General features: G+C 39.6%; 1 protein-coding gene and 1 long non-coding RNA gene across 7 annotated transcripts in view; one reads left to right on the forward strand and one right to left on the reverse strand.

Annotated features, from left to right (window-relative positions):
* The window catches only part of LOC139757565 (uncharacterized), a 29,088-nt gene extending 28,390 nt beyond the window's left edge, over positions 1–698 (forward strand). The window contains exon 3 of the long non-coding RNA XR_011714669.1: positions 573–698. This is a non-coding gene — a long non-coding RNA (uncharacterized lncRNA). The remainder of the gene's footprint in view (positions 1–572) is intronic.
* Positions 699–764: 66 nt separating this feature from the next.
* The window catches only part of ecd (ecdysoneless cell cycle regulator), a 708,809-nt gene continuing 683,488 nt past the window's right edge, over positions 765–26,085 (reverse strand). For all 6 annotated transcript variants that reach the window (XM_071678023.1, XM_071678004.1, XM_071678011.1 and 3 more), the window contains 6 exons: positions 23,098–23,239; positions 7,389–7,568; positions 7,068–7,229; positions 6,755–6,956; positions 6,221–6,604; positions 765–2,673 (listed from right to left, as the gene is read on the reverse strand). In XM_071678023.1, the coding sequence (XP_071534124.1) occupies positions 2,252–2,673; positions 6,221–6,604; positions 6,755–6,956; positions 7,068–7,229; positions 7,389–7,568; positions 23,098–23,239 (1,492 nt within the window). In that variant the 3' untranslated portion in view covers positions 765–2,251. The remainder of the gene's footprint in view (positions 2,674–6,220; positions 6,605–6,754; positions 6,957–7,067; positions 7,230–7,388; positions 7,569–23,097; positions 23,240–26,085) is intronic.

The following is a 26,085-nucleotide window of genomic DNA, read 5'->3' on the forward strand; positions in this document are numbered from 1 at the left end:
AACACACACACTCAGCTGCTCCCAAAACACTTACCTCTCATGATCTTTCTTCTCATGACCAGGTGCATATGCACCAGTAATCACCCATCTCTCTCCATCCACTTTCAGTTTAACCCATATCAATCTAGAGTTAACTTTCATACACTTTATCATATACTCCCCAACTCCTGTTTCAAGAGTAGTGCTACTCCTTCCTTTGCTCTTGTCATCTCACCTACCCCTGACTTTACTCCCAGGACATTCCCAAACCACTGTTCCCCTTTACCCTTGTGCTTTGTTTCACTCAGAGCCAAAACATCCAGGTTCTTTTCCTCAAACATGCTACCTATCTCTCCTTTTTTGCCATCTTGTTTACATCCACACACATTTAGACACCCCAATCTGAGCCTTCAAGGAAGATGAGCACTCCCCACATGACTCCTTCTTCTGTTTCCCCTTTTAGAAATTTAAATACATGATGAAGCAAAGCAATGCTTGAAAAGTATAGATGTGTATTATTACAGACATTCATGAAAAAAGGAAAGCACTTTATTCATGCTTTACCATTTTATATGATTTTTTCTTTTACTTAGGTCAGTGTGTTCTGTGGCACTGTAGACAGCAGCTCATAAAATCAAAGTAATATCAAAAGCAATTAAGCTTCTTAGCTTTACCTTCTGTTGATTCAAGTCATCTTTGAGCTGAAACTCTTATCAAACCATCAGTTTAAAGTTAATGGCAAGGTTGCCTACATCACTATAAAATAAGTTTTAAAAGATGAATGGTGGCATGCTGATATATTTATTGCCAAAACTGTTACAAAAAAAAAAAAATGACATACAAATACAAGAGTGAAGCTCCTGGTCCACAAAATTTGAAAAGGCAAACATGAAAAATGACATCTTGCAAGACTTGGTAGTCACAACTTGCATCATTAGCTTTCTGTCTTTAAACACCAAACCATTAAATGTACTTAAATTATTAGCTGTTTAATATTGCTTACATATTGTATACAATGTTAGAATTTTCAGAAGCAATTCAAATGTCACTGAAAAGTTAACTAAGTGAGTTCCACAACTGTGCAATTTATATACAAAATGTATTCTTAAGACTACACACTAATATCCATTGTATCTTTATCTTACAAGTATGGTAACAAAATAATGTATCATTCAGGAATACTGTAGCCTCTTAAATTTGATAACTAAAGTTTCCCAAAAAAATAAACATACATTCTTGTTGAAGGAACCTTGTACTCATTATGAGGAAAATGGAAAACCTTTGGAAGATATTAGATACCTGGATAGATATTTCAATGAAATGAGAGAAATTATATACTCAAAGAAGAATACTTCTTTATAATAAATATGCCAATTAAATATAATAAATTATTTTACTATATTGTCAAAATAACCTAATATGCAATGTACTAGTAAAAACTCATGTCAAAAATATATATATATATTTCATAATATATGAATACTAGTTCTGAAATTCCTATATTTAAAAAATATAAGCAATAATATCAAGACTTCAGAACAAGATGTGAGTATCTCTGATTCACTAACCTATGAATGCTGGAGATATGCAATTTGAAAAAAAGAAATTGTAAACATTCATATTACTTATGCAGACGACGTCCAGCACAAACATACACCTTACTTATTAATAATGCCAACATTAAGACTAATCTGTTTCTTGTTTCTGTAGCATATGGCCACAGAAATAATAATACCCTTTTTATTTACTGGCTACAATGTGACCTTATGTCATTTGCACTGAAACTGTACTGTACATTCACATCAATTTTACTCATCCAATTTACAACAAAAAAATGGATACCTAATTGGTAAAAAATTTTCCACAATTTGAAACTTTTTCAGTCCTTATAAATGAAAAATAATGAAAGTACAATTTTCTTTAACTGAAATAACTATTGCCCTTTACAGCTGAAAAGAAGCTGTCATCCTAATCTTAAAATAGACATCACAGTTGAGCAGAACATCGATGGACAGACATTTCACACTAGGAAGAGGGGATAGGGATTAATGAAAATTGTGCCACACCAACCTTGCATCCTTAAAATGTATCAGTTAAGCTGAACCTTTTAATTGATCAAACAAGACTTCACAGAAGATTTGATTAGCCTCAATTATATATTATTGCAAAATAGATCAAAACTTTATTCCAAAAAGCATAACCTTGTTGACCCTCAAATTCCTTAAACACCAAATCCCTTTTAAAAGTTTTGAATAATATTTTTATGTTTTTCCTACATGTTTTGGGGTTTCATGCCCATTGATCCCAGAAGTGAAGAAGCTGGTCCTGGCATCCCATTCTGTGCAGCATAGGTTTTCACCAAGTCCTGTACAGCTTGCATATCCACCTTCACTGGTGCAAAGCTTTCTACATCATCAAATTCATCATCTCCATCACTGTCATTGTGAGTGGTAGTGAGAGTGTCTCCAATGTTAGTGGAAGCCAATTCCTTTTCCATCTCTCTCATGTACTCTTTCATTTGCGTGTCCACTCCTGAAGATGATGCTGACACAGTAGAAGCGGATGATTTCTGGGACGTGTTAGAGGACTTGCGACTAAGATTCACATCAGCTGCCTCCTCTTCTCCATAACTGCTCATGCCGGAGGATTCATCTTCAGAATGATTCCAATAATCATCCTCAGGAACACCAGATTCTGAATGGGAAAAATTTATTGTATAATAATTTGGATAATAAAACCTAAGACATATGCAAACTATTGGAGCAAGAATGGAAACTAATTGGAGGAAGGACAAGATAAAAGAAAAAACTGCAAGTCTGTAACACTTTTTGGAAGTGAACAGCACGTGAATTTTTCATAAGTGGATGTAAGACATGGAAACTGGGAAGGGTAAGAGGATGAAGAAAGTGTCAGAAAAATTTTGTTAAGCATTTTGAATGTATGGAAACAAATAATGACCAAAGATCTGTATTACAGGGAGGTGAGGAAATTTTTAATCTAAAAAATAGAATTAATGTGAGGGGTGAACATACTGGTAAATGCATTTAAGGTTTGTTAGTTATGAGGAAGAATAATTGAAATTTGACCTTGGCATATAGAGGTTCTGCATGAACTTTTGTCCTTCACAAAAGACAATCCTGAATATAAAAAATCATGAAGGGAATTATCACAAATTTAACTGAAATAAACCAGCCTATATGGTTTAAGAAATGAAAATTAAATTTTTCAAGCATACTTTGTTATGGAAACATGAAACTTCAGCATAGATGTTACACTTGGAACATTTAATTAGAAAAGGTGCAACAGAGATGCACTTAATGGGGCAGCAAGGGGTGTATACACTGGACAATACATATAAGGCAGTCGAGTTCTTGAATACTTTTGTTATAATAAAGACCATGTTTACAGATAAACGAAGAACTGTGTGCATCATTTTTACAAGTGTGTATATATCAACAGGTACAAACATGCAATAAGGTGTTACTGGACTCCGCCTGCTCAAGGTTACTATGCAGATGAAAAGCCACCTTGCTTAGGCTGTATCATTGGCAGTCCAGTCTCGAAAAAGACCTTCTCACTCCAAAGGAGTCTTCATTTTCCTGCAACTGGAAGTAGTGTAGCATAGACTGCAGGGGCCCTTGAAAATGTTTGGGTAACACCAGGACTCTTTCATAGAAGTTATTCCTGCGGTACTTATTATAAATGAATGTGCAATAGAAATTACAGGAAAACCAACCAGTCAAAATGGACCTATATGAATAATGACTGGAGATGAATGATGATTATGAAACTTCAATATAATAGTATAAAAAAAAGTCAGTCTAAGTGGAATCAGAATGACGAAAATTAAAGTACATATAATGTAAAGTTACTTCTTCCCTAAATACAACTACACAGCAAACTTACACAACAGGAAACTAAGAGCTTCTGGGCTCTACCTGCTCGAAGTGACATCATGAATGAAACATTTGACTAAACATTACAGTCTTGTCAAAAAACATCTCTTTTCAAAGAAGTCCACTCTCTGATCCTGCTACTAACTGTTATGCAACCTTGGGCTACAGTAGTCCTACCCTCACTCTAACCTCATTAGAAAAGGAATCTGTGTAAAACCTTTCAAATAGGGCTTCTGGGGTAATAATAAATATTAAATAAAATAAATAGAAGAAATCTTTGATACAGGTTACTTTTATTATTCATAATTATTTTGCCTTAATATCCTCTATCAACTGTATCTAAAACTTTTCTGCCTAGTTTCAAACTATTCGTCATTTCCCGCGTTAGCGAGGTAGCGTTAAGAACAGAGGACAGGGCCTTTGAGGGAACATCCTCACTTGGCCCCCTTCTCTGTTCCTTCTTTTGGAAAATTAAAAAAAAATGAGAGGGGAGGATTTCCAGCCCCATGCTCCCTGCCCTTTTAGTCGCCTTCTAGACACGCAGGGAATATGTGGAAAGTATTCTTTCTCCTCTATCCCCAGGGATAGTATATGCCTAGTATATGACTAAAAACTGAGGTGCTCCATGCAGAAACCAATTCAACCAATATTGCTGAGCCTAATTTCAATACCATTATATTCCTTAAACATTCCTCTGTTAGGCAGGAAGTGCAGAAGCCCACTTTCTGAATGGTACATATTCAAAACCCTGGGAAAATAAATATTCAAGTCACCAGAACCTGTTGAGTCAGTAAGTGATCTTACTTTGTGTGCATAGAAGCAATACTGACACCACTTGCCTCTAGGAGAGGTAAGTCTGAATGAGCTACTCTTCCCCCAAATCCTTTGCTGGTTTCTCAGCCAACCCAAATGTGAAACATGTATCACCATTATCCAATCATGAAATGACTGTCCCATCACCCACACTCATCCATTCAGCAGTCTTTTAGTTAGCATTCCTATGGTGCATCATCAGCAATGCTTCTGGAGTGATATATCCTCAGTGAGAATCCTTTCTCATTCCTGGTTCTAGGAATAATTCTAATAAATGGTGTTGCTGACCATTCTTATTGTAAAAACACAGTGGAAAAAGGAATATCAAGAAGGAAAAGTGTAACATTGGTCAGGCTTATGTTAATTGCTCGAAGTCACAAAGTCATGCCTGCCCATGAATTAGGACTACTGTGTAGTGACAGGGCTTTTGATGATGTGAAACAGACTGACAATGTTTATTCAAAGAATCTAGGGACACTGATGACCATAACCTACAAAATAATTATAAAAAGAAACTAAGTGTTTATCCCAACAGGGCAAACATGAAAGCAAGCTGAACCAACTGTTGTTGGTCACATATGTATGGAACCCTGTCTACTCTGTGGTGTACAATAACATTACCCATTATGTGTGTAAGCTAATTCCTAAAGACTTATTGGTCTGAAGAAAGGACATGATAATAATGCAGTAAAAAAGTGACTATTGCAAGTGCCTCAGTGCTAGACAAACATGATCAAGAGCCTACCAACAAGTTCATGGGCACAAGGACTGAACATATTTGTGAACACATTCCAAAACTTACTGAGATCAATCACAACAATCATGTTACCTTACAGATGCTATAATGAGTCAAAGTTGTCTATGAGAAGACTTGAATCTCCATCTGGACTGAATGGTTGCTGAGCATTCCCATGAACCATGTGTAAACCACCATTATTATCATAATGTTTTCATGAAAGAGTTTAGCACTGCATCAAGCTGGTGAGTGCAAACTTCTTTTTTTTGTATCATGTTATTTTTATTATATATAATTATCATTAAAGTTTCTATTATGACTGTGATAAGGATTATCAATAATGGGATACTGTTGTGTGTATTTTCATTCCATTAAACAAGGGAAACCTGCAGTAATTGTCTTTTTTCCTTGAAATGCCCATAACTTTTGACATTTAGTATATTTCACAATTATTTGAGTATCATTAGCAAAAATTACGAGTTTGATATTAGTCTGTTTGTTTACCTTGTAAACTTCAAAACCACATAATCTTGATTATCTTATAATATCATTATGTAAATTTCTTTATATCTATTTTACTCTACATCAATTTTCACTTGTTTTGCTATCTTTGAAAAAAAAGAAGTTAAGAACTTCGTTTGGTTTAAAAGTTTTGGCATTTTCAAATATGAAACACTTTAAATGGTTTTCTCAACTTTAAATTTAGTGGATGTCCTTTTTCTGCATGCATAGCCACATACATCCCCCTACATATGTATTATACTATATTCCCTCCTGCACTTCATATGAAACTTACCCAGTATATTAGCCATGGCATCACTGAAGGACTCTGCACTGAAATCAATCTTATTTGAGAATGAAGACATTTCAGAGGAGGTAGACACATCAGAAGCTACTGACTGTGCAGAGATCTTGCGAAGCTGGGGATGCACTGAAAGACTGGAGGGTTTTCTGGCTTTACTGCCCTTTCGTCCCGTGGACAGTGTAGAAAGTTTCCTAATGCGATCTTGTAGGTCTTGCGGTACCTCAGCACCTTCAAGATCAGACATGTGGCCAAAAAATGCAGAGAGTGAGTTCATCATTTCAGTATCGCTGGCACCTTTTGGAGGTTCATTATTGCCAAAATGAGCTTCCAGTAAGTCATCCAGTGCATCAGGTGTAATTTGAAGCCAGCTGTCATCTGCAAGAACATATATGTTACAAAGATAATCCTATGAAGCTGAGACAATGTCCAAGCACCAACAGTTTTTCAATGCACAGAAAAGTAATAATCCTCATAATGTATGTATACATTGGTTAATACAAAAAATATCATCTAAAGGCATCTAACCATCTGCAGGGACAAGCCGTGTTGACCTCTCTTTGTAGAACTCGTAATCCACATTGATTTTTCCTAAAAGCTTGAGAACTATAGCTCCTGCAGAGAGTACATCATTATCTTCAGAACTATCTCCAGATAAGATGTGCGTCACAAAGAACTGATGTGCACGTTCCTCAAGATCTTTGTAGAGCTTTGATCCTTCTAGTTCACCCTGTCAAAAATTTTATGGATGTTGCTGTAGACTACAAACCACATAAGAGAATTAATATCAATATGGTTTAGAGATACATTATGCACAAATTCAAGTACCTAAGACTCGTACCCGAAAATATCCCTTTTCTAACAAAGACTGGCGGTATCGGGCCCAACGTGGATTACTAGCAAGATCAAGCTGCAAGTTGGCATCTGGTGGTGAAGTCTCCGAGGGTGTGGAGGCCGGTGTTACCCCACCAGCGCTACAAACCAAGATCTCAAATCCACATGCCTATAGGTAAAAAATTTAAATACCAATACATATTTTGATCTATTTCTATTTTAAGCTGTAGCATAAATACATGATATTAGGTGAAAATGAACAAATGTTCTCTCACAAGACAGCCATAAAGTCAACAGTTAAATTTAATTCAAATCCTTATGTTCATACCAGCTTCATGCCAATGTCATGAGTTTTGAAGTCTGGGTGTGTTGGAGGAAGAAGGTTCCAGCCAGTGCGGGAGTCTGGAGTATAGCGATGAGCAGCCAGCTGAGCATACAAAGCCTTGCTGAAGCGTACAGCTGTCATCACACAGGTCTCAGGAGGAAAGTGACGCATCACTCTTAACACCTGCAAAACACTCAAAGTAAGAATCAACAACATTACTGAGGAGACAGGGGACCTGTGAGTCGGAGTCAAGAGGAAACGGAAGAGGAAGCAGTAAACATAGTATAACGGTGAAGAGAAAGGTTTGGGGAAGCAAGTGGAAGGAGAGAAAATGACAATGGAAAGAAAGAGAGGGAAGAAGGAAGGTACAGTGTAAGGGTTAAGAAGAAACTGGGATGATGGGAACAAGATGGTGTAACTGGGAGAAAGTTGAACATCTCTCCTCTCAATCAACTCGCCCCTCCACTTCCATTCTCCCTTACCCTTACCCCAATCCAACTCTGTCTCCCCTCTCTACCTTTCCCTCAACTGAAGGGGTCATACCATGTCAACTTACCAACTGGGGAACCAATAAAACCAGATTTTGCTTATTTTCCTATATAAGTGCATGTGTGAAACCGTTTCCAATTATTTTCAATTACCTACTAATGTTAAGACAATTAAGCAGGCTGCACACTAGATGCAAAAACTGGGGTATCATACCCACATTTTGAAACCACTTATGATTTATATCTCACTTTATCTTACTAACTATAAAAATGATATTTTCACCAAATTTGGTTGGAAGATGAGGTGATGTGGGTTGGCTTATGACATGGAAGGGAGGTATAAACACTGCTGGAGTGCTACTGAAGTTGAATTTCTTAAGAAAGGAGGTGCCTGTTTTGTTGAATGGTCAGCTATGATTTCCAATTTGTGAATGGATCATGGTGATGTGCTTAAGGATCTTATGAATGCATGCACAGCTGACTTCTTTGACTGGTTGTTACTATGTAAATCTCTTCTCCTCTTCAATATTATGTTCAGTATTTGCATAATACATTTCTTATTAATGTTATTCAACACAGATATGATAGCACTAAGATATGAGGGAGCTCACTAAATGACAGGCCACACCACTCAACTTGGTTCGTTCAAATTAGTGGCAGTTCACCAAATCTAGTGAAATTAAAGGCCACTTAATTAAATCTATGAACTGAGCTCAGGGAATTCAGGCAATTTCTAGGACCACATCACCTATTCTCCCCACCCACCCTCCAGCTACAACTTGCCACCATATTTACCTGTGCCTGCACATTGCATTCTACAGGCGAGTGCTCATCACTTTTCATAAAGTGCACTTGTATTTTATATTTACATTTATCACTTTTTGATACGATCCACTGTGTATAAGTTTGCCTCTTATGAAAGTCAAAAGTGAGAGATGAAAATGAATATGGAGGAGAGAAGGCCAAGATTTGGGAACTTATGTCTCTTACATGTTATAGTACTAGCTAACATATAAATTATTCTGAAATTATATACATTATACATATATCATACTGTACTTATACATCCCTGGGGTAAGGGAGAAAAAAATTCTACTTCTGGATTCCATGTGTCATAAAAGGAAACAAAGGGGAGGTAGCACAGGTTGGAACCCCAAACCCCTTACAGTTTTTTCAATTTCTAAAACATAGAACAAAAGAAAGAGCCAAGCAAGGAATACTCATCCTCTTCAAGAGCTCAAGCTTGGGTGTCTGAATAAGTATGGATGTAACTAAGATGAGGAAAAAGGAGAGAAAGGAAGTATGCCTGAAGTAAGGAATCTGGTTGTTCTGGCTCTGAGTGAAACAAAGCTCAAGGGTAAAAGGGAAGAAGGGTTTGGAAATACCTTATGGGGATAAGGTTAGGGGTTGGTGTGAGAGCAAAAGCTAAGGAAGGGAAAGCTAACCAGTTATGGGAATGTGTAAAACAGTACAAGGAAGTGAGCCACACTTGTGGGTAAAAATAAAAGTGTACTGCAAGAGATGGTTGATTTTCAGTGCTTATGCACCTGGCAATGTGAAAAAATATGATGATAGGCGAGTGCTCTGGGAGTAACTAAGTGTATAAGCAGTTTGATTTATATGAATGGGTATTAGGGATAGTTGATTTAAAAGAAAGAGTGAATGATGTTCCAGTTAAGGGTATAACTGGGGTACATGCAGTATTCAGTGACATGAACAGGAATAGTGAACAGCAGTGGGGTTGTGTGCTGAAAAAGGACTGATGGTTGGGTATACCTGGTATAAAAAGGGGCATACATATGTCAGTGGGTTGGAAAGATAGTAAGAGGGAATTATGATAGGTGTGCAAAAAAAGACACTTGGGTGAATTGAGAACGGCAGCTAGTGAGATGTCTGATCATTACCTGATGTAGGCAAGGGTGAAATTTTATAGAGGTTTTCTGAAAAGACGATATGATAGGAGTGAGAAGAGAGTATCAAGTGAGCTTGGAAAAAGAATCTTTCCTGAAGAAACACCAGGAGAGACCGGATGTAGAATGGCAAAAGATGATAGTAAACACAGCAAAGGGATTGGGTGAGGAATGGGAAATATATATACTGGCATGTGCAAGAGAACTGTGTGGCATGCAGGAGGTGGGTATGTGAAAAAAGAGGGTGAGTGGTGGAAAGATGAAGTAAAGTTGCTAATGAAAGAGAAAAGTGAAGTGTATGGGTGGTACTTGCAGGGAAGGAGTGCAAATGATGGGGACATGTACAAGAGGAAGTGGAAGAGGTCAAGAGGAAGGTGCAGGACTTGAAAAACAGGGCAAATTAGACTTGGGGTAAGCAAGTATCAGTAAACTTCAGAGAGAATTAAGATATTTTGGAAGGTTAATATTGTATGGAAAACAAGAGAACAAGTGGGAATATCAGTCAAGAGTCAAACAGGAAAGTGGTAACAACAATGTAGGATGTAGAGTGTATTAGTAACCTGGAAATGGACATGGCAGCTAATAGAACCATGGGGTGGATGTGAGCCATTGGATAGGTAATGGGGTAGAGGTTCTAGAAGCACAAAGGAAAGTATGGAAAGAAAGGTTATCTGGGAGGGTGAAACTGGGTAGTAGTCCAAATGGTGTAATATAAAGTTTGTGTTATAGACAAGAATGTGGGGAGAGGGTGGATGTGTTGAAAATGAAATGTGTATGGACAATATGTGGTATGAGATCATATCATTAAGTACATAATAAAAGGGTAAGGAAGAGGTGTGGTAATCAAAAAAGGTGTGGTTGCGGCAGCTGAAGAGGTTGTGCTGCAATAGTTTGGACGTATGGAGAGAATGAGTGGGGAGAAGTTGACAAAAAGGATATATTCGTCAGAAGTTTAGGGGAAAAGGAGATGAGATGGACCAAACTGGAGAAGGAAGGATGGAGTGAAAAATATTTTGAGTGGCTGAGGCCTGAACATGCTGGAGGGTGAAAGGTGTCTACAGGATTGAATGAATTGGAGCAATGTGGTATACAGGGGAATGAGCTATTAATGGAAGTAGTAGGGGAAACCAAAGTCTTAAGAGCCCTGTTTGGAAGTAAGGCGCTGTGATTTCAGCGCATTAAACTTGAGAGCTAGAAAATGGATGTAAGCAAATGAGGCCTTTTCTTCATTTGTTTCTGGCACTACCTTGCTACTGCAAGAACCAGTGAACAAGTATTATCATCATTATCATTACACCTAACAGAGGAATGTTTAAAGATTATTATTATTATTATTATACTTAATCGCCGTTTCCTGCATCAGCGAGGTAGCTACAGGAAAGACGAAGAATCGCCCATCCACTCATATATACATAAATGCCCATATACATATGAACATATCCAGACATATACATATATACACAAGAACATATTCATACTTGCTTACCTTCATCCATTCCCAGCCCCCGCTTCAGCGAGGTAGCGCCAGGAAAACGGACAAAAAGGCAACATTTGTTCACACTCTGTCTCTAGTTGTCATGTGTAATGCACCAAAATCACAGCTCCCTATCCACATCCGGGTCCCACAGACCTTTCCATGGTTTACCCCAGATGTTTCACATGCCCTGGTTCAGTCCACTGACAGCACATTGGCCTCGGTATACCAAATCGTTCCAATTCACTTTATTCCGTGAACACCTTCCACCCTCCTGTATGTTCAGGCCCCCATTGCTCAAAATCTTTTTCACTCCCTCCTTCTACCTCCAGTCAATCTTTCCTCACTCATTCTCTACCTATGTCCAAACCATTTGAACACACCCTCTTCTGCTCTCTCAACCACACACTTTTTATTTCCGCACATGTCTCTTACCCCTTTAATTACTTACTCAATCAAACCACCTCACACCACATATTGTCCTCAGACGTTTCATTTCCAACACATCCACCCTCCTCTGTACAACCCCATCTATTGACCATGCCTTGCAACCATATTACATTGCTGGAACTACTATTCCTTCAAGTATACCCATTTTTGCCCACCTAGATAATGATCTCTCCTTCCATACATTCTTCATTGCTCCCAGAACCTTCACCCCCTCCCCCAACCTGTGACTCGCTTCTGCTTCCATGGTTCCATCTGCTGCTAAATCCACTTCCAGATATCTAAAACACTTACCTTCCTACAATTTTTCTCTATTCAAACTTACATCCCAATTAACTTGTCCCTCAAACCAACTGAACCTAATAACTTTGCTCTTATTCACATTTACTCACAACTTTCTCCTTTCACACACTTTTCCAAACTCAGTAGCCAAATTCTGCAGTTTCTCATCCGAATCAACCACTAGAGCTGTATCATCAGCGAACAGCAACTGACACTTCCCAGGCTCTCTCATCCACAACAGACTGCATACTTGCCCCTCTCTCTAAAATTCTTGCATTTACTTCCCTACCCAACCCATCCATTAACAAATCAAACAACCATGGCGACATCACACATCCCTACCACAAACCGACAATCACTGGGAACCAATCACTCTCCTTTCTTCCTTCTCTTGACATGCCTTACATCCTTTGTAAAAACTTTTCACCGCTTCGAGCAACTTACCTCCCATGCCATATAATCTTAAAAGCTTCCAAAAAGCATCTCTATCAACCCTATCATATGCATTCTCCAGATCCATAATTGCTACATGCAAATCCATTTGTTTTTCTATTTCTCATATACATTCTTTAAAGCAAACACCAGATCCACACATCCTCAACCACTCTGAAAACCAAACTGCTCTCCCCCAATCTGATGTTCTGTACATACATTTACCCTCTCAATCAATACCCTCCTATATAATTTCCCAGGAATACTCAGCAAACTTGTGCCTCTGTAGTTTGAACACTCACCTTTATGCCCTTTACCTCTGTATGCATGCATTCCACCAATTCTCAGAAACTTCACCATGATCCATACATACATTGTATATCCTTACCAACCAATCAAAAACAAGGTCACCCCTTTTTTCAATAAATTCCACTGCAATACCATCCAAACCCAACACATTGCCAGCTTTCATCTTACACAAAAGCTTTCATTACCTCTGTTTACCAAACCATTCTCTCTGATCTTCTCAATCTGCACACCACCCCAACCAAAACACTATATCTGCCACTCTATCATCAAACACATTCAAAAACCTTCAAAATACCCACTCCATCTCCTTCTCACTTCATCACTTATTACTTCCCCACTTGCCCCCTTCACCGATGTTCCCATTTGTTCTCTTGTCTTATGCACGTTATTTACCTCCTTCCAAAACATCTTTTTATTCTCCCGAAATTTAATGATACTCTCTCACCCCAACTCAAATCAGCCCTCTTTTTCACTTCTTGCCCCTCTCTCTTGACTTCCTGCTGCTTTCTTTCATACATCTCCCAGTCATTTGCACTACTTCCCTGCAAGTATCGTTCAAATGCCTCTCTCCTCTCTTTCACTAATAACCTTGATACTTCATTCCACCATTCACTACCCTTTCTAATCTGCCCACCTCCCACCTTTCTCATGCCACATGCAACTTTTGCACAAGCCATCACTGCTTCCCTAAATACATCCCACTCCTCACCCACTCCCTTTACATCATTTGCTCTCATCTTTTGCCATTCTACACTCAATCTCTCATAGTACTTCTTCCCACAAGTCTCCTTTCCAAGCTCACTTACTCTCACCACTCTCTCCTCCCCAACATTCTCTCTTCTTTTCTGGAAACCTCTACAAATCTTCACCTTCGTCTCCACAAGATAGTGATTAGACATCCCTCCAGCTACCCCTCTTAGTACATTAACATCCAAAAGTCTCTCTTTTGCACACCTATCAATTAACACGTAATCCAATCATCATGCCATCTCTCCTACTCGCATAAGTATACTTATGTATCTCTCTCTTTTTAAACCAGGTATTCCCAATTACTGGTCCTTTTTCAGCACACAAATTCACAAGCTTTTTACCATTTCCATTTACAACACTGAACACCCTATGTACACCAATTATACGCTTAACTGCCACATTGCTCACCTTTGCAGTTAAATCCCCCATCACTATAACTCTGTTTCATGCATCAAAGCTGCTAACATACTCACTCAGCTGCTCCCAAAACACTTGCCTCTCATAATCTTTCTTCTCGTGACCAGGTGCATAGGCACCAATAATCACCCATCTCTCTCCATCCACTTTCAGTTCTTACCGACATCAACCTAGAATTTACTTTCTTACACTCTATCACATACTCCCACAGCTCCTGCTTCAGAAGTAGTGCTACTCCTACCTTAGCTCTTTGTCCTCTCGCCAACCCCTAGCTTTACTCCCACGACTTTCCCAAACCGCTATTCCCCTTTACCCATGAGCTCTGTTTCACTCAGAGCCAAAACACCCAAGTTTCTCTCCTCAAACATACTACCTATATCTCCTTTTTTCTCATCTTAGTTACAACCACACACATTCAGACACCCCAGTCTGAACCTCCCTGCTTGGCTCCTCCTTCAGTTTCCCTTTTTAGAAATTCAAATACAAGGGAGAGGAGGGGGACAATCCCCTCTTATGCCCCCTTTAGTCGCCTTCTACAACGTGCAGGGAATACGTGGGAAGTATTCTTTCTCCCCTATCCCATCATTATACTTAATCGCTGTTACCCGCATCAATGAGACAGTGTGAGGAAGCATACAAAGAATGGTCCATCCACTCATATATGGTTGGTAAGGTTATTTAATGTATGAATGATTCATGGTGAGGTGCCTGAGGATTGGCGGAATACTTGCATAGTGCCATTGTACAAAGGCAAAGGGGATACGAGTGAGTGCTCAAATTACAGAGGTACAAGTTTGCTGAGTATTCCTGGTAAATTATATGGGAGGGTATTGATCGAGAGGGTGAAGGCATGTACAGAGCATCAGATTGGGGAAGACCAGTGTGGTTTTAGAAGTGGTAGAGGATGTGTGGATCAGGTGTTTGCTTTGAAGAATGCATGTGAGAAATACATAGAAAAGCAAATGGATTTGTATGAAGCATTTATGGATCTGGAGAAGGCATATGATAGAGTTGATAGAGATGCTCTGTGGAAGGTATTAAGAATATATGGTGTGGGAGGCAAGTTGTTAGAAGCAGTGAAAAGTTTTTATCGAAGATGTAAGGCATGTGTACATGTAGGAAGAGAGGAAAGTGATTGGTTCTCAGTGAATGTAGGTTTGCGGCAGGGGTGTGTGATGCCTCCATGGTTGTTTAATTTGTTTATGGATGGGGTTGTTAGGGAGGTGAATGCAAGAGTTTTGGAAAAGGGCAAGTATGCAGTCTGTTGTGGATGAGAGAGCTTGGGAAGTGAGTCAGTTGTTGTTCGCTGATGATACAGCGCTGGTGGCTGATTCATGTGAGAAACTGCAGAAGCTGGTGACTGAGTTTGGTAAAGCGTGTGAAAGAAGAAAGTTAAGAGGAAATGTGAATAAGAACAAGGTTATTAGGTACAGTAGGGTTGAGGGTCAAGTCAATTGAGAGGTAAGTTTGAATGGAGAAAAACTGGAGGAAGTAAAGCGTTTTAGATATCTGGGAGTGGATCTGGCAGCAGACGGAACCATGGAAGCGGAAGTGAATCGTAGGGTGGGGGAGGGGGCGAAAATCCTGGGAGCCTTGAAGAATGTTTGGAAGCCGAGAACATTATCTCGGAAAGCAAAAATGGGTATGTTTGAAGGAACTGTGGTTCCAACAATGTTGTATGGTTGCGAGGCGTGGGCTATGGATAGAGTTGTGCGCAGGAGGGTGGATGTGCTGGAAATGAGATGTTTGAGGACAATATGTGGTGTGAGATGGTTTGATCGAGTAAGAAATGTAAGGGTAAGAGAGATGAGGAAATAAAAAGAGCGTGGCTGAGAGAGCAGAAGAGGGTGTTTTGAAATGGTTTGGGCACATGGAGAGAATCAGTAAAGAAAGATTGACCAAGAGGATATATGTGTCAGAGGTGGAGGGAACGAGGAGAAGTGGGAGATCAAATTAGAGGTGGAAAGGTGGAGTGAAAAAGATTTTGAGTGATCAGGGCCTGAACATGCAGGAGGGTGAAAGGCAGGCAAGGAATAGAGTGCACTGGATCGATGTGGTATACCGGGGTCGACGTGCTGTCAATGGATTGAATCAGGGCATGTGAAGCGTCTGGGGTAAACCATGGAAAGTTCTGTGGGGCCTGGATGTGGAAAGGGAGCTGTGGTTTCAGGCATTATTACATGACAGCTAGAGACTGAGTGTGAACGAATGGGGACTTTGTTGTCTTTTCCTAGCGCTACCTCGCACACATGAGGGGGGAGGGGGATGTTATTCCATGTGTGGCGAGGTGGCAATGGGAATAAATAAAGGCAGACAGTATGAATTATGTACATGTGTATATAAGTATATGTCTGTGTGTGTATATATATGTGTACATTGAGATGTATAGGTATGTATATTTGCGTGTGTGGACGTGTATGTATATACATGTGTATGGGGGTGGGTTGGGCCATTTCTTTCATCTGTTTCCTTGCGCTACCTCGCAAACGCGGGAGACAGCGACAAAGCAAAATAATAATAATAATATATATATATATATATATATATATATATATATATATATATATATATATATATATATATATATATATATATGTCAGTGGATTGAATCAAGGCATGTGAAGCGTCTGGGGTAAACCATGGAAAGCTGTGTAGGTATGTATATTTGCGTGTGTGGACGTATGTATATACATGTGTATGGGGGTGGGTTGGGCCATTTCTTTCGTCTGTTTCCTTGCGCTACCTCGCAAACGCGGGAGACAGCGACAAAGCAAAAAAAAAAAAAAAAAAAAAAAATATATATATATATATATATATATATATTATTTTTTTGTTCATAGCATTCGCCAGTTCCCACGTTAGCGAGGTAGCGTTAAGAACAGAGGATATTTCCTTTGAGGGGAATATTCTCACTTGGTCCCCTACTCTGTTCCTTCATTAGGAAAACTAAAAACGAGAGGGGAGGATTTCCAGCCCCCCCCCGCTCCCTTCCCTTTTGGTCGCCTTCTATTACACGCAGGAAATATGTGGGAAGTATTCTTTCTCCCCATATCCCTAGGGATATATATATATATATATATATATATATATATATATATATATATATATATATATATATATATATATATTTTTTCATTATACTTTGTCGCTGTCTCCCGCGTTTGCGAGGTAGCGCAAGGAAACAGACGAACGAAATGGCCCAACCCCCCCCCATACACACACACATATATATATATATATATATATATATATATATATATATATATATATGATAGGGGATAGGGGAGAAAGAATACTTCCCATGTATTCCCTGCGTGTCGTAGAAGGCAACTAAAAGGGAAGGGAGCGGGAGGCTGGAAATCCTCCCCTCATTTTTTTTTTTTTTTTCCAAAAGAAGAAACAGAGAAAGGGGCCAGGTGAGGATATTCCCTCAAAGGCCCAGTCCTCATCCTCTGTTCTTAACGCTACCTCGCTAATGCGGGAAATGGCAATTAGTATAAAAAAAAAAAAAAAAAAAAAAATATGAAAGCCAACAAGGCGGTGGGTTTGGATGGTATTGCAGTGGACTTTATTAAAAAAGTGGGTGACCTTATTGTTGACTGGTTGGTAAGGTTATTTAATGTATGTATGACTCATGGTGAGGTGCCTGAGGATTGGCGGAATGCGTGCATAGTGCCACTGTACAAAGGCAAAGGGGATAAGAGTGAGTGCTCAAATTACAGAGGTATAAGTTTGTTGAGTATTCCTGGTAAATTATATGGGAGGGTATTGATTGAGAGGGTGAAGGCATGTACAGAGCATCAGATTGGGGAAGACCAGTGTGGTTTCAGAAGTGGTAGAGGATGTGTGGATCAGGGGTTTGCTTTGAAGAATGTATGTGAGAAATACTTAGAAAAGCAAATGGATTTGTATGTAGCATTTATGGATCTGGAGAAGGCATATCATAGAGTTGATAGAGATGCTCTGTGGAAGGTATTAAGAATACATGGTGTGGGAGGCAAGTTGTTAGAAGCAGTGAAAAGTTTTTATGAAGGATGTAAGGCATGTGTACGTGTAGGAAGAGAGGAAAGTGATTGGTTCTCAGTGAATGTAGGATTGCAGCAGGAGTGTGTGATGTCTCCATGGATGTTTAATTTGTTTATGGATGGGGTTGTTAGGGAGGTGAATGCAACAGTTTTGGAAAGAGGGGCAAGTATGCAGTCTGTTGTGGATGAGAGCCTGGGAAGTGAGTCAGTTGTTATTCACTGATGATACAGCGCTGGTGGCTGATTCGTGTGAGAAACTGCAGAAGCTGGTGACAGTTTGGTAAAGTGTGTGAAAGAAGAAAGCTGAAAGTAAATGTGAATAACAGCAAGGTTATCAGGTACAGTAGGGTTGAGGGACAAGTCAATTGGGAGGTAAGTTTGCATGGAGAAAAACTGGAGGAAGTAAAGTGTTTTAGATATCTGGGAGTGGATTTGGCAGCGGATGGAACCATGGAAGCAGAAGTGAATCATAGGGTGGGGGAGGGGGGGAAAGTTCTGGGAGCATTGAAAAATGTGTGGAAGTCGAGAAAATTATCGCGGAAAATAAAAATGGGTATGTTTGAAGGAATAGTGATTCCAACAATATTATATGGTTGCAAGGTGTTGGCTATGGATAAAGTTGTGCACAGGAGGGTGGATGTGCTGGAAATGAGGGTGGATGTGCTGGAAATGAGATGTTTGAGGACAATATGTGGTGTGAGGTAGTTTGATCGAGTAAGTAATAATAGGGTAAGAGAGATGCGTGGTAATAAAAAGACTGTGGTTGAGAGAGCAGAAGAGGGTGTTTTGAAATGGTTTGGTCACATGTAGAGAATGAGTGAGGAAAGATTGACCAAGAGGATACATGTGTCAGAGGTGGAGGGAACAAGGAGAAGTGGGAGACCAAATTGGAGGTGGAAAGATGGAGTGAAAAAGATTTAAGTTAACAAAACATATTTTGGACAATCACATGTTTACCAAATGGCGTCCTAGCTTCGTCTCTTTGATATATATCAACTGACTGTTATATTTCTCTCTTGTGTCTCCCCTGATGATGTGATTATTGCACAAAAGTGCACTTAGGAACTTTTCGTGTTTCATTTTCCCCGTGGACTCATAGGAATATCAACATATACATTTTTTTTTTTTTTTTTTTGCTTTGTCGCTGTCTCCCGCGTTTGCGAGGTAGCGCAAGGAAACAGACGAAAGAAATGGCCCAAGCCACCCCCATACACATGTATATACATACGTCCACACACGCAAATATACATACCTACACAGCTTTCCATGGTTTACCCCAGACGCTTCACATGCCTTGATTCAGTCCACTGACAGCACGTCAACCCCGGTATACCACATCGCTCCAATTCACTCTATTCCTTGCCCTCCTTTCACCCTCCTGCATGTTCAGGCCCGATCACACAAAATCTTTTTCACTCCATCTTTCCACCTCCAATTTGGTCTCCCTCTTCTCCTCGTTCCCTCCACCTCCGACACATATATCCTCTTGATCAATCTTTCCTCACTCATTCTCTCCATGTGACCAAACCATTACAAAACACCCTCTTCTGCTCTCTCAACCACGCTCTTTTTATTTCCACACGTCTCTCTTACCCTTACGTTACTTACTCGATCAAACCACCTCACACCACACATTGTCCTCAAACATCTCATTTCCAGCACATCCATCCTCCTGCGCACAACTCTATCCATAGTCCACGCCTCGCAACCATACAACATTGTTGGAGCAACTATTCCTTCAAACATACCCATTTTTGCTTTCCGAGATAATGTTCTCGACTTCCACACATTCTTCAAGGCTCCCAGAATTTTCGCCCCCTCCCCCACCCTATGATCCACTTCCGCTTCCATGTTTCCATCCGCTGCCAGATCCACTCCCAGATATCTAAAACACTTCACTTCCTCCAGTTTTTCTCCATTCAAACTCACCTCCCAATTGACTTGACCCTCAACCCTACTGTACCTAATAACCTTGCTCTTATTCACATTTACTCTTAACTTTCTTCTTTCACACACTTTACCAAACTCAGTCACCAGTTTCTGCAGTTTCTCACATGAATCAGCCACCAGCGCTGTATCATCAGCGAACAACAACTGACTCACTTCCCAAGCTCTCTCATCGCCAACAGACTTCATACTTGCCCCTCTTTCCAAAACTCTTGCATTCACCTCCCTAACAACCCCATCCATAAACAAATTACACAACCATGGAGACATCACACACCCCTGCCGCAAACCTACATTCACTGAGAACCAATCACTTTCCTCTCTTCCTACACGTACACATGCCTTACATCCTCGATAAAAACTTTTCACTGCTTCTAACAACTTGCCTCCCACACCATATATTCTTAATACATTCCACAGAGCATCTCTATCAACTCTATCATATGCCTTCTCCAGATCCATAAATGCTACATACAAATCCATTTGCTTTTCTAAGTATTTCTCACATACATTCTTCAAAGCAAACACCTGATCCACACATCCTCTACCACTTCTGAAACCACACTGCTCTTCCCCAATCTGAAGCTCTGTACATGCCTTCACCCTCTCAATCAATACCCTCCCATATAATTTGCCAGGAATACTCAACAAACTTATACCTCTGTAATTTGAGCACTCACTCTTATCCCCTTTGCCTTTGTACAATGGCACTATGCACGCATTCCGCCAATCCTCAGGCACCTCACCATGAGTCATACATACATTAAATAACCTTACCAACCAGTCAACAATACAGTCACCCCCTTTTTTAATAAATTCCACTGCAATACCATCCAAACCTGCTGCCTTGCCGGCTTTCATCTTCCGCAAAGCTTTTACTACCTCTTCTCTGTTTACCAAATCATTTTCCCTAACCCTCGCACTTTGCACACCACCTCGACCAAAACACCCTATATCTGCCACTCTATCATCAAACACATTCAACAAACCTTCAAAATACTCACTCCATCTCCTTCTCACATCACCACTACTTGTTATCACTTCCCCATTTGCGCCCTTCACTGAAGTTCCCATTTGCTCCCTTGTCTTACGCACTTTATTTACCTCCTTCCAGAACATCTTTTTATTCTCCCTAAAATTCAATGATACTCTCTCACCCCAACTCTCATTTGCCCTTTTTTTCACCTCTTGCACCTTTCTCTTGACCTCCTGTCTCTTTCTTTTATACGTCTCCCACTCGATTTCATTTTTTCCCTGCAAAAATCGTCCAAATGCCTCTCTCTTCTCTTTCACTAATACTCTTACTTCTTCATCCCACCACTCACTACCCTTTCTAATCAACCCACCTCCCACTCTTCTCATGCCACAAGCATCTTTTGCGCAATCCATCACTGATTCCCTAAATACATCCCATTCCTCCCCCACTCCCCTTACTTCCATTGTTCTCACCTTTTTCCATTCTGTACTCAGTCTCTCCTGGTACTTCCTCACACAAGTCTCCTTCCCAAGCTCACTTACTCTCACCACCCTCTTCACCCCAACATTCACTCTTCTTTTCTGGAAACCCATACAAATCTTCACCTTAGCCTCCACAAGATAATGATCAGACATCCCTCCAGTTGCATCTCTCAGCACATTAACATCCAAAAGTCTCTCTTTCGCGCGCCTGTCAATTAACACGTAATCCAATAACGCTCTCTGGCCATCTCTCCTACTTACATAAGTATACTTATGTATATCTCGCTTTTTAAACCAGGTATTCCCAATCATCAGTCCTTTTTCAGCACATAAATCTACAAGCTCTTCACCATTTCCATTTACAACACTGAACACCCCATGTATACCAATTATTCCCTCAACTGCCACATTACTCACCTTCGCATTCAAATCACCCAACACTATAACCCGGTCTCGTGGATCAAAACCATTAACACACTCATTCAGCTGCTCCCAAAACACTTGCCTCTCATGATCTTTCTTCTCATGCCCAGACATACACAGACATATACACACATGTACACATTCATACTTGCTTGCCTTCATACATTCCTGTCGCTACATCACCACATAGCGTGGCAGTACCAAGAAAAGCCAAAAAATAGCCAGTTGGAACTCCCTTAAGGGCATGGCCAAGGAAATATAGTCTCCATAACTAGAACTCCAGTGCCTCTTCTTACCCTTTAGTGCCTTACCTTTCACAGGACACTAGCAGAGGGCAATTCTAATGCAGCGTTAGCAGAGCCTCCTACCTAATGTTCTTATTGACTATTACTACCTAAAGCACCTGCATAATGTTTCTACCACCTAACTCTACCTAATATTTCTACCAACTACCTCTACTTAATGTTTCTAACTAATGCTCTTTACTAAATGTTCCGACATAATACTTCTATCTATTGTGCCTACCCTTTTGTCACACATCAAAGTTAGCCCATAGTGCTAACTGCAGGAAAATCTAGTTATAAAGAATCAGCTGTGTTAGTTAAGTGCTGTCAAGTCTTATGTATAACAAGGAAAGATTGTATGTTTGTGGACAGAATGCCAGTTGTCCACGTATGAGTAAAGCAGAAAGACAACTCCTGGGTTAGAGGAGTGCAACTGGACATCCATTGAAATGGTGGCTCAATGCTTTGCTGTCACTAACCCTCCTGATACCCAGGCAGGTAGCACTGGTAATATACCACCCTATTCGGTGGCTGCCTACCAAATACTACCTGTAACTACTACATATACTAGTTACAAGAAAGTAAGTCATAAGTAATTAAACAGCTTTCTCAAGCAATTAAGTACCATGAGCTTTAGCATAATTTTTTCTTTCCTTTTTCTAGAGAGAGCAAAAGAACATCAGGAATAAATTTCCAATACTATACCGAGATATGGAAGATAAATGAATCAATTTTCTCTTTTCGGTAAAAAGATCAGGAAATTCTGTATTCAAATATGAAGTGCCCATCTCCAATCTCCTTTAGTTATTTCTATGAATTCTTTCCCCAAACTATCATATGAACGTCTGCATATGCCATATCTATGCTTCCCAATGTCTTATCTAATTTCAGCCTCTAATTACAAACTGAACGTCTTTACAACTGCTCTATATATAAGAAGTCATTTTATGATCCAAATTCGACATTTTCCACTTAACATCCTCAGTAGCCACATCAGTAAGACATCAAGACACCAGAGAGCATGCCACAGTGTAGTACCACACAGTCTCATGACACCAGGACTTACCTTGTTATCAATGACATCTCTCCTGCAGAAGGCATGGACGGCAGGAGACACAAGGGTTGGATACTCTCGAAGAAGTGCAGCCACAGCTACAGGGACATAGGCATGTGCCACGTGCTGTTCACGACTGATCTTTCCAGGGTACCTAAAGGAAAACTTGGATATTAAAGACTTCGTACCTGAATCAATACCTCGCCCATGACTCAAAGTAAAAAGCTGCAGATTCTGATAAATTACTAATGAGGCTTTAACTCATATATCACAATTTAACTTTGGTTTATTTAACTGGATGTTTACAGAACTTACTATGGCCTTTCAACCTAAGGTTCACTGCTATCATCCATTAAAAGATGTTCAATAAATCTTACAGCAAGCTCATTTAAAAATATTATTGCATATCAGCTACAGTATTATGCCATGAGGCTTAACTATTAAGTGTTATATCATTAAACTTAAGATACATATAACTCCTATGGTGTCATGTCAATAAAGGTTCACCCAGCTGACATAGTACTTGACATTCATCTTTATCATACAGTAATATGTTGCTGAATTGCACCCAACATTAAATAACATCACAATAAAAATGCAAGTTCACCAATCCTATATGCACACCATTATCAAATTGGAAGGATTTGTGAGAAGGCTTGGTTGAATCAGAAACATATCTATAACTGTAAAGAAAGTAATATGCTAAAATGCCTGATAACTTAGAAACAAGCTGGATATAAACATGAGATTTGGCTGTATGCACACCCATTAATATATTGTTCCATTGCATAATCCTACTGATTGAACTGAAAATCCAACAGGGATTTCATTGTCACTGAACTGTATATTCAAAGAAATCATTTCATAAGTAAGCCAGTTTCTTTCACTAAAAATGTAGGTCTATCTAATGGTTATACAAGACCTCATCAATCTCTGATTGTGTACCTTCTGCATTATACTGGGTACCTTGTGGATCCCTTATGGAGCGCAAAAAACTGGAAGTTTATAATTAAATGCACATCATCTAGGACCACCTTTCCTTGACAACTTTATTCAAGTATTCCAACAAGCAAAATACACACACCATCTTCATTTAGACTTGTTGACCATTTCCCACACTAGAAAGATAATGCTAGGAATAGACAAAGAAATGGCCTCATTCACCCACATCCACTCTCTAGATGTCATGTGTAATTCACAAAAACTAAACCTCCCTATCCACAACCAGACACCACAAACCTTTCCATGGGTTACTCTACTGATGAAAACTCATTACTTCTAATAGCTTTCCTCCCATACCATATAATTCTAACATCTTCCATAAAGTATCTATATCAACCTTATCATATGCTTTCTCCAGTTCCATACATGTCACACACAAATTTTACTGTTTCTCTTAGCATTATTCATATATTCCTCAAAGTAAACATCTCATCCACACATCCCTAGTCTGATGCTTTGTGCATGCCACTACCCTCTCAATCACTATTCTCCCTTACAACCTACCAGGCATACTCAACTGACTTATACTTTTATAATCTGGACAATGATTAATGTTCCCTTTGCCTTTACATCAGGGTACCAATGAATCAACAACAAATACCCTCCTTCACTGAAACACTCATCTGCAATCCAATCCAATCCTGCTAACTTGCCACACTTCATCTTACGCAAGGCTTTCACCACCATCTCATTTTTCACCAAACCATTTGCCATGACTCTTTTGCCTTATATACCACCTTTACCCTAACACAACACAACATCCAGGAATATCATACATTTAAAAGCCCTCCATAATACTCACACCATTTCCATTTCACTCCTTTACCTCTTATGATTTCCCCATCTGCTTCCCTCATCATTACTCCCATTTCTTCTCTCGCTATTCATCTATTCACACTATTAACCTTATTCCAAAAAATTTTCTTATCCTTCCTGAAGTTCCATACTTACTTGCCCCATCTCTCATTTGTCATCTTTTTCTGCCTCTTGACCTCCTGTTGCTTTTTCCTGTACATCTCCCTACACTTTTTTGTATACTTAATCAGCATTACCCATGTTAGCAAGGCAGTTAATGCGATATAGGTGTCATATGTAATGCCTAGAACGGTTGGTGTTTAGTGGGAGAGACTGTCCATTCAAGGTGACCGCAGGGTCTGTCTGAGGTAAAAAGAGTGATAGAAACCTTCTGTGGAGATGCAGACATTCTGTTGTGATGAGCCATTGTTCTAACTGTGTAATCTTGTACTGCATGTTTGTTGTCACAACTGTGGTGTCATCTACAAGTGAAAAGGCCTTCATGATGTGCTGTGCATGGTAATGGGAAATCATGTAAGAAAAGACTAAAGTGCTATGGAGAAAGTACTGCCAGTCTTTAAGTACACCTCCAAGTACTGCCAGAAGCAGATGACTAAACACACCCATGAATTCATATATTCATATATTTCCCTCTTTATCCCTGCGGATATAAGAGAAAGAATACTTCCCACGTATTCCCTGTGTGTTGCAGAAGGTGACTAAATGGGCAGGGAGGAGGGGCCTGAAAATCCTCCCCTTCTGTCTTACTTTTTCCAAAAGAAGGAACAGAGAAGGGGAGCAAGAGAAGATCTTCTCTCTAAGGCTCAGTCCTTTATTCTTAGTGCTACCTCTCTAATGCGGGAAATGGTGAATATGCATAAAAAAAAAATATATATATATATATATATATATATATATATATATATATATATATATATATATATATATATATATTTTTTTTTTTTTTTTTTGCTTTGTCGCTGTCTCCCGCGTTTGCGAGGTAGCGCAAGGAAACAGACGAAAGAAATGGCCTAACCCACCCCCATACACATGCCTTGATTCAATCCACTGACAGCACGTCAACCCCGGTATACCACATCGCTCCAATTCACTCTATTCCTTGCCCTCCTTTCACCCTCCTGCATGTTCAGGCCCCGATCACACAAAATCTTTTTCACTCCATCCTTCCACCTCCAATTTGGT

Source organism: Panulirus ornatus, chromosome 2 (assembly GCF_036320965.1).
Source record: "Panulirus ornatus isolate Po-2019 chromosome 2, ASM3632096v1, whole genome shotgun sequence".
Lineage (NCBI taxonomy): Eukaryota > Metazoa > Arthropoda > Malacostraca > Decapoda > Palinuridae > Panulirus > Panulirus ornatus.